At 37.3% G+C, this 16,155-nt stretch overlaps 2 protein-coding genes across 3 annotated transcripts; one reads left to right on the top strand and one right to left on the bottom strand.

Moving 5' to 3' along the window:
- The first annotated feature begins 408 nt into the window (after positions 1 to 408).
- On the top strand, positions 409 to 1,732 carry LOC111800845 (transcription factor MYB80-like). Of its 2 annotated transcripts, XM_023684724.2 has the most exons (4): positions 432 to 578; positions 652 to 781; positions 868 to 956; positions 1,026 to 1,732. In XM_023684724.2, the coding sequence occupies exons 1-4, from the start codon at positions 446 to 448 to the stop codon at positions 1,580 to 1,582; spliced, it is 909 nt and encodes a 302-aa protein (XP_023540492.1). In that variant the 5' UTR covers positions 432 to 445; the 3' UTR covers positions 1,583 to 1,732. The 2 variants fall into 2 exon arrangements, with proteins under 2 accessions (XP_023540491.1, XP_023540492.1); XM_023684723.2 differs by having other exon boundaries at positions 409 to 578; positions 868 to 1,732.
- A 1,358-nt stretch (positions 1,733 to 3,090) lies between these two features.
- LOC111800789 (enhancer of mRNA-decapping protein 4) lies at positions 3,091 to 15,222 on the bottom strand. Its single transcript, XM_023684641.2, has 12 exons — positions 14,159 to 15,222; positions 10,172 to 10,221; positions 9,823 to 9,979; positions 9,475 to 9,693; positions 8,978 to 9,106; positions 7,095 to 8,702; positions 6,503 to 6,862; positions 6,304 to 6,423; positions 6,008 to 6,178; positions 5,205 to 5,369; positions 5,006 to 5,131; positions 3,091 to 3,594 (listed from the first exon to the last, which is right to left on the bottom strand). The coding sequence occupies exons 1-12, from the start codon at positions 14,978 to 14,980 to the stop codon at positions 3,289 to 3,291; spliced, it is 4,233 nt and encodes a 1,410-aa protein (XP_023540409.2). The 5' UTR covers positions 14,981 to 15,222; the 3' UTR covers positions 3,091 to 3,288.
- Between the last annotated feature and the right edge of the window lie 933 nt (positions 15,223 to 16,155).

The raw sequence follows: 16,155 nt of genomic DNA, 5'->3' as shown, positions 1-16,155 counted from the left end.
AGTGGAGGAGAGAGAAAGTTAGGGTGAGAGAGAGGGGGTTGACCAGGTGTCTGAAGAGTGAGCTACCGACCCATCTCTCACACGCTCAATGGCGTTGAATTCTTTAATAAAATCATGCAGCTTTGATGCCTCTCTCTCTCTCTCTCTCTCTCTCTCTTTTACCATATAACCAACCCCATGCAATCACTTCTCGTTTCCTACTGTCCATTATATATAACAATGCCAATCTTCTCTCTTCCCATAATAGAAAAAACCCACCTCCCTTGTTCTTTTTCTTTATTTGGAACCAAAAAATAAAAGAGTATTGAGCAAAGCAGATAGTGAAGCAACAAAGCATTCTCTTTTAACATTGTACTGTTCTTTGCCTTGCCATCTCTGTTCTTTGGCTTTTTGTTTCTTTTTGTTATTGTTTTGCTTTTGGTTAAGAAAAGAAAAGGAAAGAAAAATGGGGAGAATTCCATGCTGTGAGAAGGAAAATGTTAAGAGAGGACAGTGGACGCCTGAAGAAGATAACAAGCTCTCTTCCTACATTTCTCAGCATGGCACTCGCAACTGGCGCCTTATACCCAAGAATGCTGGTATAACTCTCTCCCTTTAGAACATTTGAAATCATTTTAATTACTCAATGCCTAATGCTGCGATGACATTCAGGTCTCCAAAGATGTGGGAAGAGCTGCAGGCTACGTTGGACGAATTACCTGCGCCCCGACCTCAAGCATGGCCAATTTTCGGATATGGAAGAGCAAACTATTGTCAAGCTACATTCTGTTGTTGGCAACAGGTTCACCACCTTCTTCATATCAACATTGCTTGTCAATCATCAAAATGAATTTGTACTAAGTAAGATGACTGATCTCGACCCCGCAGGTGGTCTCTGATTGCAGCTCAGTTAACTGGCCGCACCGACAATGATGTCAAGAATCACTGGAACACTAAGCTGAAGAAGAAGCTATCAGGTATGGGCATTGATCCAGTTACTCACAAACCATTTTCCCATCTAATGGCTGAAATCGCCACCACTTTAGCCCCTCCACAAGTTGCCCATCTTGCTGAGGCTGCGCTTGGCTGCTTCAAAGACGAAATGCTTCACCTTCTTACTAAGAAGTGTGTTGACTTCCAGCTCCAACAGGCCAATGTACCGCCGGGAAGTTCCTCAGGAACTTATAATCACAACAATCAAAATGAGAAAGATGGTACTGTCGAGAATATCAAACTTGGTTTGTCAAGAGCCATTCAACAGTCTGATCTGATCACTCCATATAAGCCTTGGAATTCTACTGATGCAACAACAACGAACTTGGAGGGGACAAGCAATTGCTTCCCAGCATCAACGTCAGGATTTCAATACCCGCCGCCCTCGTTCGGCAATGAAGGGGATGTGCCGTCATGGAGCCAGAGCATGTGTACGGGGAGTACGTGCACTGGAGGAGAACAACAGGGGCAACTGCATGAAATCCTTGAAGAACACAGAGAGGAGCTATCAGAGGGTGGAAAAGAGATGAGAAATGGGACAAGTATATTCAGTTCAGACTCTGTGTTGTGGGATTTGCCATGTGATGATCTGATGAATCCAATAGTATGAAGAAATTGGCACCAAAATCCCAAATAAATTCTATCATCAAATGATACAATTGTGAATAGAGGTTTCTCCAGTGGCCCTTCATTGTATGAATCGGAGTACTTCACAGAATCTGTTTAGTCCGAAGAATAAGGAAGCAACTGAATTAGCTCAGCATAATTTGTAGAACTCCCCCTTTCTATTTACAACAACATTACAACAATTCCTACACATGGCAAATATGGTTTAAGATAATAGAACCTAACAAACTACTGGTTGAGGTATGAGTTTCTTCTCTTAAATTCATTTAATTTAAGTCTTTTATCCTTCCAAGGTTTTATTCTGAGTTTCTATTTTTAATGTTTTTCAAATGGCAAGTTTGTATAGTTTGTTTTACACTCGAAACGATTCCATTAATGTCAAATCAGTACATTAAGTTTGTAGGGAGAAACTGGAGCAGTTGCTTGCAATGGTTGTTCGAGTTATCGTTGTAGATGGTTGATAGAAGTGGTCGTCGATAGTGAGTAGTGGTCACCGGAGATGGTTACTAGAAGTGGACGCTGGAGATGAGGAGCCATTTTGAAAGTGGATGTTGTATTATTTGTTCATTTAATTTTGGGGGGGAAAAGAAAATACTCCCCCTTGAGTCGTTACAAAATGTTCGCTTAGGAAGCGAGCATACGTGAGCATACGTAAACAATCTTAGTAGTGTCCTAGGAAGTGAGCATATGTAAACAATCTTAGTAGTGTCCTAGATTGGTTCGAACTAGACATGGTCAAAACATAAACATTATTACATGCAACTTCTTTTGCGCAATAATATTTTCTCCTACAAATAATTGTTATCAAGTTTGAGTGCATTCAAGAGTGCATTCAATCATTTTGAAGAGACAATCATTTTGAAGAGACAATCATTTTGAAGAGAAAGTAGATGGATCAAATATCCGTAACATACATGACTTATATAGCCTCAAAATGAATAACATACATGACTTATATAGCCTCAAAATGAAAACCGTGATACTGACTATAATAGGCTCTCGTACATAGACATAAAGTTCATAAGTGATATCAAAGCTCTGATAGACATAAATAAAGGAACAAAAAGATTCAAACGAAAGGATGAATATATTGAAGGGCAAAAATAAAAAGAAAGACACTAAGTTTTAAAAAGTTTCGAAATTTGGCCATAAAATAATAATGATAATAGTAATAATTATAATAATTGGGGAAGCGAAACTATTGTTTCTACTGCTTCGAGCACACATCCAAACCCCGCCCCCCCCCCCCCCCCCACCCCCCCCCCCAGGGTGTTGCTGAAAAAGCACACTTCCTCTCTCAGCACTTGATGAAACAAACAAATAAAATGATCAGTGCCTACAAAACCTTTCTTCCCCACAAGCTTGTTGTGGGGAAGCAGAAAAAAGAAAATAAGAATGCACAACATATTCCAACAAATTTCATCTGGCAGATCTCTAAGCACGACGACAACAAAAATCACTCGTAAAATGACGAATGGAAAGAAGAGAAAAGAAGAGAAATGAGGGCAGCGAGCCTAACGCTACACCTATTTCACAGATTCGACAATAACGGATCTACATGTTTCCGGTTCCTTTTACAGAAATAAACATGATGAACGAGGAGATGTGTATCTATGCTCCATGCTCTATATCTGCACATTAGGGTGTTGAAAAGCCAGAACAAAATTACATGCGAAAAAGAAGGAAGAATCATTTACAAGTTACCAGCATGGAGTTGACAACATGCATGATAACACGAATGCCAGAGAGCTCAACAGGAGAGATCGTTTGCGAGCTCCGTTGGTGGTTCAATATCTGGTACACCTGTTCAAAGATGGGTCTTATGTGCATCGCTATCATCGGGTCCGTGGGGTTTATGGCAGCAGCCACATCGGTCATCCATGCAATTTTCAGGGATCTATCGTTGTTGATATCACAAGCTAGCTGTTGCAAGAGAGACAGCAGTACTCCATGACTTAAAGCAAGGGGATTTGACAAAATGGCTCTAAGATCAACCTGCCAAACAATTCAAAAGGAGGATAATATCATAACCCTTCCTAATTTAGAATCAGTAATTACAGACCACAGATCTGTTATGGACAAATTATCAGAACTAGTAAAGAAACAGATGCAGCCACAGCAGTTCTAATATATAAGCCAACTTTGATCATTTTAACAACGAGCATGTATAACCATGCAAAAAGATGGTAAATACCAGAATATGTAATAATCTTTTATTGTGGGAAAAAAAAATTCATGCATAATTTTATCAGTATGCTATCAATTTGAGAACATCCAAAAATTTTAGAAGGTATTAATGGCAGAAGTTTTGCCAGTACCATAGCCAAATATTCAGCTTAAAGCTTCAATATAGGAAATGACTTAGTACAGGAATAACTCAACTTACAGGCTATCTTCTGTGCTGAAACGGAACTAGAAATTTTCTTGAGGGACAGTTTTAAATTTCAACTTTTAAATTAAATGATCTTTTTTTTTTTTTTTTTTTTTTTTGGGTAGTATATCTGCATCTATCAAGGAGCAGATTGGTGAGAACTTTAATTTAACTATTTTATGATATGATGGATTTGTGATGAACTAAATGTTCGCTCCTTAATTCCACCCCTGCTTCTAAGAGTCAAGGTACAAAATATACCCAAAATTATGAATCTGCACTCCAAGCATCATGTCATATGCTACAGTTTGCATATTAAATATATGAATGTTCATACTGGATTAAAGATTAAATTACAATTTATCTAATACGTCCTTGAACTTCAAAAAGTATCTAATAAATCCTTAAAACTTTCAATTTTGTTTCCAATCGAACCCTAAACTTTTATGTCAAATAGGTGCTTCAACTTTCAAATTATATCCAACATATTTAACATCTTTTATATTAACAAGTCTCTTAGGCCTAAAATTGAATTTTATGTCGAATAGAATATTAAACTTTAGATATACGAAGTTTAAAAATGTTAAGTTAGACACAACATTCAAAGTTTGTTATTAGAAACCTTTTAAAGTTCGAGCACCTACAAAATACAAAATTAAATATTCAACCCCGTTTTGACATAAATTTAAAAATTCAAAAACTAAATTTATAATTTAGACACGGTAATAAATATGGAAGTCAACTAATTAAGGGATAGCAAGAAAAAGGATTCATCCTTCATAAAGCTTGAAAGGCCTATACAGTCCTAAAACTGCATTTCCAGATCAGAAGAGGGTGGCCGTTCAACATTGTACTGAAGATCGATGTGATAGCAAAGGAAGATAAATAAATCTTCGAAGATAACACTAGAAGAATGAAGGACAAACACAAGAAAAGTTGGAAAATGAAGAAAAATATATTATCACAACCACCAAGTTCACTTGTGCATGGACATGAAAACACATGCATGCAAAAATCAGTCATACCATAAATTACCTGAGAACATAACCAAGAGACAATGTTCACATCACTTCTCTGTAAAGCAGTGGTGAATGCTTCCTCATATTTCCTTTCTGATAACATTCTTGACAGTTCTTTTGTAGGATCCAAAGGAACCTCGACCTACAGAATATGTTGAGAATACATCAGATCAGGAGTAGGGGAAATACAGAGAAGAAAAGAGAAGAATGTAAACCTTCTCATGGTGAGCACCCAATGGTCCATTGCTTAGCTGGGTAACCAATGGATTTATTGAACTAGCATTTGCTCCTGCAGTTGCAAGGGCTATCAGTTTTCTTTGGCCTTCAGCCAATTCTCCACTCAAGGTCTGTGCCATTGTTGATGCTGAATTTATAGAATCCTGTATTCCATGCTTTAATTAATTAGTAGGTGGAAAACAACAAAGAATGATTAATAAAATTACCAGACGCTATGGTGAATATAGGTGTCAAATCATGCTAATCAAATACCATCACCTTCAACCTTCAAATATGCCTAATAATTTAATTTAGCTCAAGCAAGATACAAGAAATTCTAAAGAATCTAAAAGAAATCCACCATCCAGATATGCAAGAAAATTTAAAATCAAGGTGTGGCCTCGTCTAAATTCCAAAATGCAACCGCTTTTACGTTCAGCGTGAACCTACAAAAACAGGCTTAAATCTAAAATAATCACAAATCGAGAACAGATCCTGCAAGCAAAGCAAAAGAATATTTAAGGCTAGACATGAAACTCGGAAATTTACTCTCTAAAATCCATCCATCCTTTGGAAACTAAATACCAATTAATTTACAGAACAAAACCATATAAGGAAGACAACTATGTCACACTGCTCCAAAGTTTTAAAAGCATCGTGACATAACTTGATCACCACATTTTAAGAAAGAAGGCAGTAAGATGAAAGATGAGCTTCACCCCAATAAGAAGGTGAAACAAAGAATAATAACTGGGAGTAAATCTAATATATTCTATCAAGAGTTTCAGCACAGCAATTGTACCCTCAAAGTGAGTGCCAATGGAGAATGTGAAGAGTCAAAGTGCTGCTGAGCTACAGCTGAATGTTCAACCAGTCCTTTCTGAAAAGTAGAATCTACTTGCTCAAACATGGTTTTGCACGACATTTCGAAGGCAGGAATTACCGATGCTTCAAAACTAGATTTTAATGCATCCTGCATAAGAAGATTGTTACTCAAACCAAAACTCTCAACATCCAAGAGGTGCCAAGAAATCTTATCAATCAGTTCTAATAGATGCAGAACAACTAAAGAAAAAGTGACGTCGAAAATAAGTAAACCTGCAGAGCTTGCTTGCCAGAGGTTTGAAACTGCGCTTGAATTTGCCTAGCAACGGTAGCTTCAAGTTTTGAATTAACAGATTTCTCTAGTTGATTCACTGCCTTATCACCTACTCCTCTCTACATCACATAAGGCATGAATAAGGTCCATGATGAAAATGACAGGAGACGAAGAGAAGACATGCTAACAAATTCAAACCTGGAATGAATCAGTGATGGCAGAAGAAATTGTTTTCTCAATAGCTGGTGTTAATGTGCGAACCATAGCAGGTCCAATGGCAGCCATTTCCTTCTTCAAAGCTTTCTCTAAAAAGGCAGGCAAGTCCTTGTTCACAAAATTTGCAACTAGACTTGTTATCTTTTGTGTACTATCTCTCATCAATTTCTCATTTTTAGCATTTTCTTCCTGAATCCGAGCCCACAATGCATCATTATTCGCTTTCAAGGCCTTCTCCATGCTTCTACTAAGAGCTGCCTCCAGCCGTTTACCTTCTTTGGTCACTGGAACTGCAAGCGTCATCTGCATTTGCTTTTGCATTTCTTTCTGAGTGTTCATTATCTACACAAAATAACAAGAAATAATTAATAGAATAAAATTAGACAGGCAAAGAGGCATGCAAAATGCAATCAACCATCTCAAATAGTGATAAAATGATCAGAAAGGAATTACTCCCTCAGCAAGTATCATGAAATTTCTAAATTTAAGTCGATCATAGAATCAAACATTTTCTTTTATAGAGATGAAAAGATAAAATTGACAACTTCATTCTAAAAAATCTACCAACAATAACCTGATTCAACGTATCTTGGATGGCCAGAAAAGGAGACATCGCAGCTTCAGGTGGGGGAAGGCTTGAACTACCACAAGGTTCAGTGGAAGATTCATTAGAATTGAAAGCACTTGGAGATGGGGAAACCAAGCCTAAGCCTTGCGAGTTCTTCCCCTTGTTCTTTTTCCCCTTTGTATTAGGTGTTGTGATTTGCGGAGTCATTGATATAGATGAATCAGAAACCTTATCAGACACATCTTTGGCTGATGTTCTATCTCCCTCACCAGCTTGGGAACCTACCTCTGTGACCATTATATTAGCATCAATTTGTAGGGCTTCCTCAATGATATAACTTTCAGATGATAGTGCACAACACTCTCGGGCCACTTCCATACCAAGATCTGAAGCTTGAGAGCAGAAGTATTTTTCCTTGTTATGCATAGAAAGGTTCTGAGGCTCACCTCTACTACAATATTCACCATTCTGAGAAGATTTCATTTCACCTACCTCTTTAACCTCAAGCTCAGTATCTTCAACATCATCGTTAATAACTACATCCTGTATATTTGTCTCTACCTCACTCTTACCTTCAATGACATTAGGGGTTTCAGAGGAAGAAACAGCCATCAGTATCTCAGAGGGGGTAATCAGATGAGTCGGATGCTTAAACACAGTAGGAGGATTAAGGACATTAGACAAATCTTCCCGTGCAATTTTCTCCTCATTGTTTCTGGACTCATCATCCAAGGAAGACACTTCAGATAAATTTGTGTGTAATCCATCCATTTTTCGGTTGACTGGATAGTCATTACCACGTCGGTCACCAGCATGATCACTAACTGCAGTAATAGCCTCAAAGGCACCCACTGGACTTCTAAAACCAGACAGATTTCTAGACAAGCGAGGGCTCAAAGGAACAGGAGGTGCTGCAGCAGAGACAATGTCTGTGTTACTAGCTACAGGCGACAGTGTAACAGGTTTACATTCTGTATTTGCAATGGACGCTGCATCTTGAGAAGTGGTGGTTGCAGGATATCTTTCTGCACAGGCACTTTCAGAGCCATTGACTAGCACTGAAACCCTGGGAGTAGAACTGGTAAAGGGTGTCTCAGTTGGTTTGCTCCCAGAAGGAAACAATGCAGCCAGTCCTTCAATACCAGCAGAATCCTGTGAAACATTAGAATCTGCCTTCTCCAACCCCACATTGTCCAACGGTGGGGGTAAGCACTGAGATAAATCTAAAGCATACTGTTGTATAGCCTGTGTTTGTACGCAATAAACCTGGACAATATGTGTTAGACGGTCTAATATTTCACTTGTTCCAGTAAAACTTAAAATGGGCATTGTGACAGTGAACTCTGCTATGTAATCCATCCGTGTCATAGCTGGATTAAGACCATAATCCAAGTGAATTGCATATATAGCATTCTTCTTAGCATTAGCAAGTAAAAGAAGGCCCGCTTGAGATAATGCTACAATTTGATTAAAGAAAGCCTCTTCAACTTGACTTTCAGCTGAACTCTTCAACTCCAGGGTCTGGGTGCATTTCCATGATTCAGCATCGCTAGGAAGCAGCCAACCTTCCTCGCTAGCAGATGACCATATTTTCACTTCCCGGTTTAGAGGCCCCTATCAAGAGTTTTAAATGAGAGAGAATGCATTAGGGCAAAAAGGTTTACAGAAAATACATCAAACCAGTCAAATACTGCGAACATGCACAAATAGTGAGTAGAGATAAAGACTTATAATTTTATATTTTCTTCCTTTGTTTAGATAGAAAGTGATTATTCAGCCTTTCACAAACAGTTAGACATCAGGTGCCTATGACTTAGCCTGCCAGACCTCGTGTAAGCACGGAGAACTTTTTCAACTGAATTGAAGGGAGAAGTGCTTATACTACTTACAGCTGTTATGAGTATAATGTGATCGGGTCTGTTTGGAGCAGTCAAGAAAGTAGCCGCATTAACTGGTTGGCCATCATGCGGCCTCAAAACCAGCAAGGGTGATGCCTTGCGATCTTCCCAGATTTTGATCTATAATGTATGTATACACACAATCAGAAAAGAAGGAAGAAGCCATAAACAACAAGTTTTTTTTGCCAGTAAACATACATGACCATTGTCTTCAATACATGGATGATATAACATATTAATTTCCACCACATGACAGTAAAATATAATACAGAAGAAACTTTGAGCCAAGAAAAGAGAACCGCCTTCCAAAGCATCTACTTGATAGGAAATAAATGCATAGCTAGTAAACTAAAAAGAAAAGGACGATCTTTTTCTTCAGTTATTTATTGCAAATACTTGCTAGTTCCTGCAGGTATTTGCAAAATGAAAACATCACAAAGGTACCCGTCAGTAACCATCTTCAGAAATTCATAAGGATTAATACTAACCGTTCCATCCATAGATGCAGAAACCAATCGAGAAGTCATCCACTGGCACATGGATAACTCAGTCACTTCTCCATCATGCTTACCAACAAGCTGAACGCCATCAATCAACTTGTCGAGAGAAAATTTGAGAGGAGCTTCGGCAGAAAAGCTTTCACCCTTCCCAACTTTGGTTGTGTCAATTCTCAGAACAGACTTCCCAAATCCAACTACCAAAACTTCCTATACAAATTCACAACATTCACACATGGAGGTTTGAGCAACTGTACAGCGATAATTATAAACCATAACTAAAACTAATTATGAATCCACAGCTCTACATATGGATGTTAGCATTAAAATAATTATTGCCTGTTTATGACAATGCCAGCAAACTCGTGGATGCACAATTTCCTCCTCTCCTTCCATATGAAGGGAGATGACAACTTTCCCAGTGATTTGTGGTTTAGCTTCTTCATCAGGTCCCTCAGAAATCTTCCAAACATAAACTCGCCCACCTACATCAACACTGTATACAAGAAATATGCCATAACCCAGTAAAAAATCAGAAAAGGAATTCTTGGGGGGTTGAACCCCCTTCCAAGAAGAGAGTTTATAAAAAATAAAATTAAAAAATAAAAATAAAAAAAGAACATGGAGAGGGCAAAATAAGAAGGTCAGGCAGAAAAAACAGTTAAATTAGGAGGCAGTGAATAATTACCTAGCCAAAAGATGAACATCTTCTGCGAAGAATGCCATGTCAGTGACCCTCTGCATGAATAAGACATCATTGAAAAATTAAGAGGGAAGGAAGGCGAGTCAAAAAGAGGATATTACTAGTCGAGATTAACCAGAACCCATATAAATGGTAAGAATGCACACAAATGTAAAATGTAAGAACCATAACAATAATTTCAAAACCGCCCTAGGTTGGCTTGGTGGTCAATAAGGATATAAGTTAGGGACAGACAATTGTCACCTGAAAATAGTCAATGTGGCATGCATGCTAGCCCGGACACTCATGGATGTAAGAATTTATTTTTGAAAAAAAAAAACCAATAGTTTCAAAAAATACCAAACCAAGGAATAATTATCACCTTATACTACATTGAAATGCGATTCTAAGAGAATGCTAGAGAGACATTTTAATCATACGTGGACTATAGTATAAAATAGACTGCACTTATATGAAGCCAAAGGAAGATAATTGGTACACATACTAAGTATCAAGCATTGCTGTTTAAGACTCTCAAAAATGCTATGCCATAATAGATGGTGAATTGTAGATTCACTAGCTCTCCAATACCATTGTTGGACCACTTAAAGGTTCTATTCTTCATTTTACAAAGGACAAGATAGTGTACAGATCACCGAGAAGGGACTTCATGGGAGTTGTGGTTGATGTAGGCTTGTGGCTTAAAAGTTAACAGCGAAAGGGGGTTGTAATTAGGAATGGGAGAGGAAAAATGTTTAACGGCTAAACAATAATCGCACAAGTTAGTTCAAAAAAACTATGGAGGGTGGAGTGTTGTGGCCTGCTAATAAGCAAAAATTCTGATGGATCATTCTAGGCAAGTGAGGCCAAATGATGGGTTACTAGATTACATAGAGAAAGCAGCTTGAATATGGATAACAGTCACAAGGAACAGTATAGTGAACCTTTTCACTAGTTGCATTAAAAAAACACAAAGAAAACTAGTGAGCAAAACAAAGGAAACCAGTGGTCCCAAAAGAAACTAAAGAAAGCCAAAGAAAACTAATCCCAATGCTATAATCAGCCAAACAAAACCGCACAGAAAACTGAAAATAAAAAGCGAGAACAACTGAACTTCGAGCAGCAACAAGGAACCAAAGAACAAGAATATCAAGAAGCCGAACTTCAAAATCGAAAACAACCAAGAGGCAAACAAAGAGCCTGAAGCCGCAAGACAAGAAAAAAAAACTTTTCAGCGAGCACAAAAGCACTGATCCAAAGACCTTGAGAAAGAAACAACTTTGCAACAAACCAATGATAGGAAACTGCAATAAATAATATTAAGCCCGACAACGAATGTCATTCACAAAAGTAGGAATTTCATGCAACTCAAGGCCACAAGCTGCAATAAGAGAATCAAATTTGCTTGGAACTAAGGAAAGATGAAGAACAGACTCGTTATCACAACCCTGAAATGAAGAAACTAAAGCTTCTGAAATAAAGAAGACTTGTTATTAATGATGGGCAAGACAGACTCCACACTACTCACATTGACCTCTGAATTGGCTTACAAAACCTCAATATCAAAAGGAGAATTAAAAAAAATTAAAGGATCTTTTGCAGAATGAATGACACCTTTGGTGAATAAAAGATTAGAAAAATCTGTAAAGATGACTTGATGGCTGCCAAAGTTGAGACTAGAGACCCGAGGAGGAGATGATTTTTTACCAGAGGAAACCACAAGACCTATAACCCTTTTCTTCAAGAATATCTGAGTCGTCATTAGGGAACACAACACGCTTTTTCCAAGAAGAATAACTTAGGAAAAGCCTCAATATCCCCCTCACTGGTTGGCAATGCAGATACGCAAAGAGAGATGGATAGGTAACCCAATCCATCGACTTCCAAAACACAAACCCTAAATATCAAAGCAATCAAAATGGGCTCAATAAATGCCCCATCTCCTGACTCAACAAATTCTACCACACCATCAACAGGAAGCACATCAGAAAATGGAACAGTACCATCACCAGAAAAAGGCAAAGGAGCTTGCCAAGGTGACCTTCCATCTTCAGTTACCATATTAATACAAAAGGGGTTCAAAAAATCACTAAAGTTCAAAATTCTTCCAAAAGATTGCAAAAGGGAAGAGGGATCAATAGATGTTATAACTCCAAACCTAGGAAAAGTGGTACCTAAAGAATGTGAATGTCAAGTGTCAATTATCTCCAATTTGCAAATGAAACTCTTCTTTATCACTCCCTTCTATAAACATAAGATTTGTAATTTATTCAAGATTGTAAAGAACTTCAAGGAAGCCACTAGTTTGAGAATCAATTTATAGAAATCAACTTCTTGGAGAATTAATATGAGCATAGGCCGCTAGATTGAAAGGTTTTCAACGGTGTTCTCTTTATAAACTATTTTATAATCTCTTTGAAAGTTATTTGTATGAACTGGGAAGTCTTTTATATTTCATAATTCTGCCTTTTATTTTCTTTTTATCTCCCTTGGGAGTTTGTATCATTGAACACTCTCTTTTCATGGATACAATGACAATTTTGTTTCTTACTAAAAACAGTGGGCAAAGAAGGTTGCTATGGTGTCTAACTATTCTTCCTACTTTTAGGTGCATGGTCTCTCAACTGGGACTACCTTTGAGGGAAATCAACAAACAAGAAATTTTTTTTTACCTTAGTTGTTGAAAAAAAACTAAAAGAATCATTTTAAACTAGATGAAAATTCTCACATCTAAAGAAGAAAGACTTACATCAATCAGAGTCACCCTTACTAGCTTTCCGACTTATTACTTATCCGTTTTTGAGGTTCCTAGCTGCATCACTAAAGAGATTGATAAGATTTTTAAAAATCTCATCAAGCAAGGGGCAAATTTGGGGCTATTATTGCCTTGACAAGTTGAATATTGTTGCTCTCATTGCTCTTCCTCTAAAATCAGCCTACAAAAGGTTCCACATAGGAAATATGACTAGAAGAAAATGACCATATTCCCACAAATGCCTTTGAGGCACTCCTTGAAGGTTGACTCCCAATGGCATGAAATGATAAAAAGTGAAAGTTCGGTAAATATTTTGGATCATTGGTTGCCAAGAGAAACAGGGCTAGAAGCTCCAATCCTCAGATGCAAATATCAAAATTCCTTGTCAATTTAGCAAACAATGTCACTTTCAACGGTAAAGGAGATATAGTTACGTTTGAGGTAGAGTGAAGATAATAGGATCCTGGTGAGGTCTCAAGTGACAACTCCCCCACAGATGTGTGATATTATAAGCCTATAACAGAAAATCAAATCACATTTGCTGGACAAGTGTTGGGATCAATATTCAAACGCTTGGTATCTAATAGTGAGGAAACTTAGAAGAAGAGGAGGCTGAGGATTGTACAGCAACAGTTCTTGTAGAGATGAAGGTAAATGCTATATCGAGTAGTGATGAAGATAAAATCATCTGGAAGTTGGAACCTTCACGAAGCTTTTTCCTGAAAATCTCCTCCAGAAGTTTGCTATGACTAATACCTCTCCTAAGAAATGGAGAAGGCTCTTCGATAATACAAATTTCCAAGGAAGATAAAGAGCCCTCCTTCAGACCACTTTGGCTTACTGCCTCTAGAGCTATTCTGTGAGTGGTAAGCTCGAAAGAAATAGGATGTTATTTACAAAGATTATGAAGATACTTCAAACGTTATGAAAAATATAGCTTCTGCAGCTTCTTTTGGAGCTCTTGGTCAAACCATTTTGTATCTATGTATTCTATTTAACTCCAATTGGAGCCCTTCTCGTGAGCTCCTGCAGGATGCCTTTTGGTAAAACTCCATACATCAAATGAAATTCTTGTTTCCACAGCAAAAATTAACAAGTAACTATTATAATGAGCCAAGTATTAGGATGCAAAACAATGACTAATAAAAAAAACAACAAAAAGATACCCAACTAAGCAGACAAAAAAAAAAAAGAAATTCATTCAAATTAAAAGAAGAAAAAAAAGTTGTAAGCCAAACCTTCTCATGGCCACGAAACAATGATCTTAGCGCAGTATTGATATTAAGAACTCGAATGTTCCCTTGTTTCAAACCATAGCATATATATGTCTTGTTGACCGCAATTTGACGCCCCAACACAAGCTGAGGATCTGAACCATACTTGGTTATTGGCGTGACTTCGAGCTGTGGCTGGATCTCTCCTTGCAACCGAACGTTCACATCATACACCACATGATCACCAACCAAATGCCGTCCTTTAGGAAGCTTACTGCTGGGCATTCGAACCGGCCCAGTAGGAGAAATGCCAGGATTGACCCCCTGCATCATTGGAATGGTAGTCATGATGGGAACGTTAGGAGGTGCTGGAGATTCAGGAACGCCCGATGAAGAAGACAACATCGGAGCAGAAGGCTGAGGAAGTTGATCAAGATTAGAGCCAGGGGCTCTAATCATCGCCATTATCCGAGCACCGGAGCTCTGAGCCGGATTGCTCTGAGGAACAACCATATTGACGGGAGGAGGAGAAGGCTGAAGCGGCGGAGTGGGGTAGGAAAGAGACCGCTGATGGTGAAGATTAGAGAACTGGTCCTGCGAGTACGGAACTTGATTGGGATGGTGAGGAGAATGGTAAGGGTGATGAAATGGGGCGTTCTGAAGTGGGTAAGAGAAAGGGCCAGTAGGGGGCGGAAAAGAGGAAGAAGGAGGCGGAAATTGAGGTGAATTCATGAGGGTAGGGTTTTGTGACGTCGGCGTAGGGTTTGTAATGGTGGGTTTAAAGAATTTCTGCACATCAAATGGCGGATTCGCTGGATTTGGGTTTGGATTCCCAGGGGAAGCCATGAAGAATCAGCTCAATTCGGCACAACCCAGATCTGCAACTCGTGAATTTCAGATCAATCAGGATGATTTTGGGATCAATTTTCGGAGTGGAAAGAATCTGGAAAACAGAAACAGAGAACGATCTGAAAAAGAGAGAAAAAAAAAAAAACAAGAAACAAATGGGAGAAATAGAGATATCGAATCCGGTAATCTTAAGAAACCCAGACAAAAACCAGAAAAAAAAAAAAGTGAAGAGCGAAGCACCGGCGAGACCCGATTTATATACCTGATGAAGATGGACATGAAAAAATGATAATGAAAATCCCTTACAAATTTATTTATTTTTTAATTATCTAAAAACATTTAATTTTCTAAGTTATATTAAATTTAATTAATCATTTGATTTTTTAAAATTAAATTTATTACATACAAAATTAAAAACTTCTTAAATACTTATTATTTTATTTTGCCCCCAAATAATATTAAAAAAATCGATTCCATTGCTCTTTGGAATCAAAACGGCTCTTCTATAATTAATTATTTTCTCCAAATTAAAATAATATTTATTGACGTATCAACTTTTTTCTATATATATTTATGAGCAAATATCAAAATCATGCATGAATTAAGACGTTGGAATTAATTTAATAAGTGGATATTTCCACGTTAGTTATAATTTTTTAAAAAATTATTATCAAGTACGGGAGTTTTTGGATTATGAATATGATCCCGATAAATATTTTAATGATATTAATCAGTCGAAATTTTTTGCTCTCGATAACGTATTATAAATAAAAGACTTCCGTTCTTAATTTAAGATTAATAGTTGAAAATTATTTTTTTTAAGGAACATTTTATCCAAATAGATAATTTATAAATAAATTTTTGGATAGATTTTAATTTATTTAGATTTAAATAAAATAATTAAAAGTGAAGTAATAATTACTCGAGGAATTTATTGAGATAGTATATGATGGTTTTTTATTTAAAGTATTTCTTGTTATGACTCGAACATCTTCCTTGAACGAGGAATACAAAAATCTAAAAGAAATTTATGATTTAGTTTTATATAAACTCGTTGTATGAAATACCGTCACACATATATCTCCACATAAAAAATTTGGATCAAATTATTTGTAACTATTATAAAATGGATTGTATCAGTAATGTTATAAGGCACCCAACATTATGAATCA

Source organism: Cucurbita pepo, chromosome 8, assembly GCF_057944985.1.
Source record: "Cucurbita pepo subsp. pepo isolate OVF chromosome 8, ASM5794498v1, whole genome shotgun sequence".
In the NCBI taxonomy this organism is placed as follows: domain Eukaryota; kingdom Viridiplantae; phylum Streptophyta; class Magnoliopsida; order Cucurbitales; family Cucurbitaceae; genus Cucurbita; species Cucurbita pepo.
Note: the sequence above shows the minus strand (reverse complement) of the source record. Positions and strands in the feature narration are given on the sequence as shown.

What these genes read in the sequence shown, in the direction of transcription:
- LOC111800845 (XM_023684723.2), top strand. Translation starts at nt 446, where the DNA reads ATGGGGAGAATTCCATGCTGTGAGAAGGAAAATGTTAAGAGAGGACAG. An exon ending in CCTTATACCCAAGAATGCTG is followed by an intron (nt 579 to 651) that starts GTATAACTCTCT and finishes GATGACATTCAG; the next exon opens with GTCTCCAAAGATGTGGGAAG. An exon ending in CATTCTGTTGTTGGCAACAG is followed by an intron (nt 782 to 867) that starts GTTCACCACCTT and finishes TCGACCCCGCAG; the next exon opens with GTGGTCTCTGATTGCAGCTC.
- LOC111800789 (XM_023684641.2), bottom strand. Translation starts at nt 14,980, where the DNA reads ATGGCTTCCCCTGGGAATCCAAACCCAAATCCAGCGAATCCGCCATTT. An exon ending in GATGTTCATCTTTTGGCTAG is followed by an intron (nt 9,980 to 10,171) that starts GTAATTATTCAC and finishes TCTTGTATACAG; the next exon opens with TGTTGATGTAGGTGGGCGAG. An exon ending in TCCAAGATACGTTGAATCAG is followed by an intron (nt 6,863 to 7,094) that starts GTTATTGTTGGT and finishes TATTTTGTGTAG; the next exon opens with ATAATGAACACTCAGAAAGA.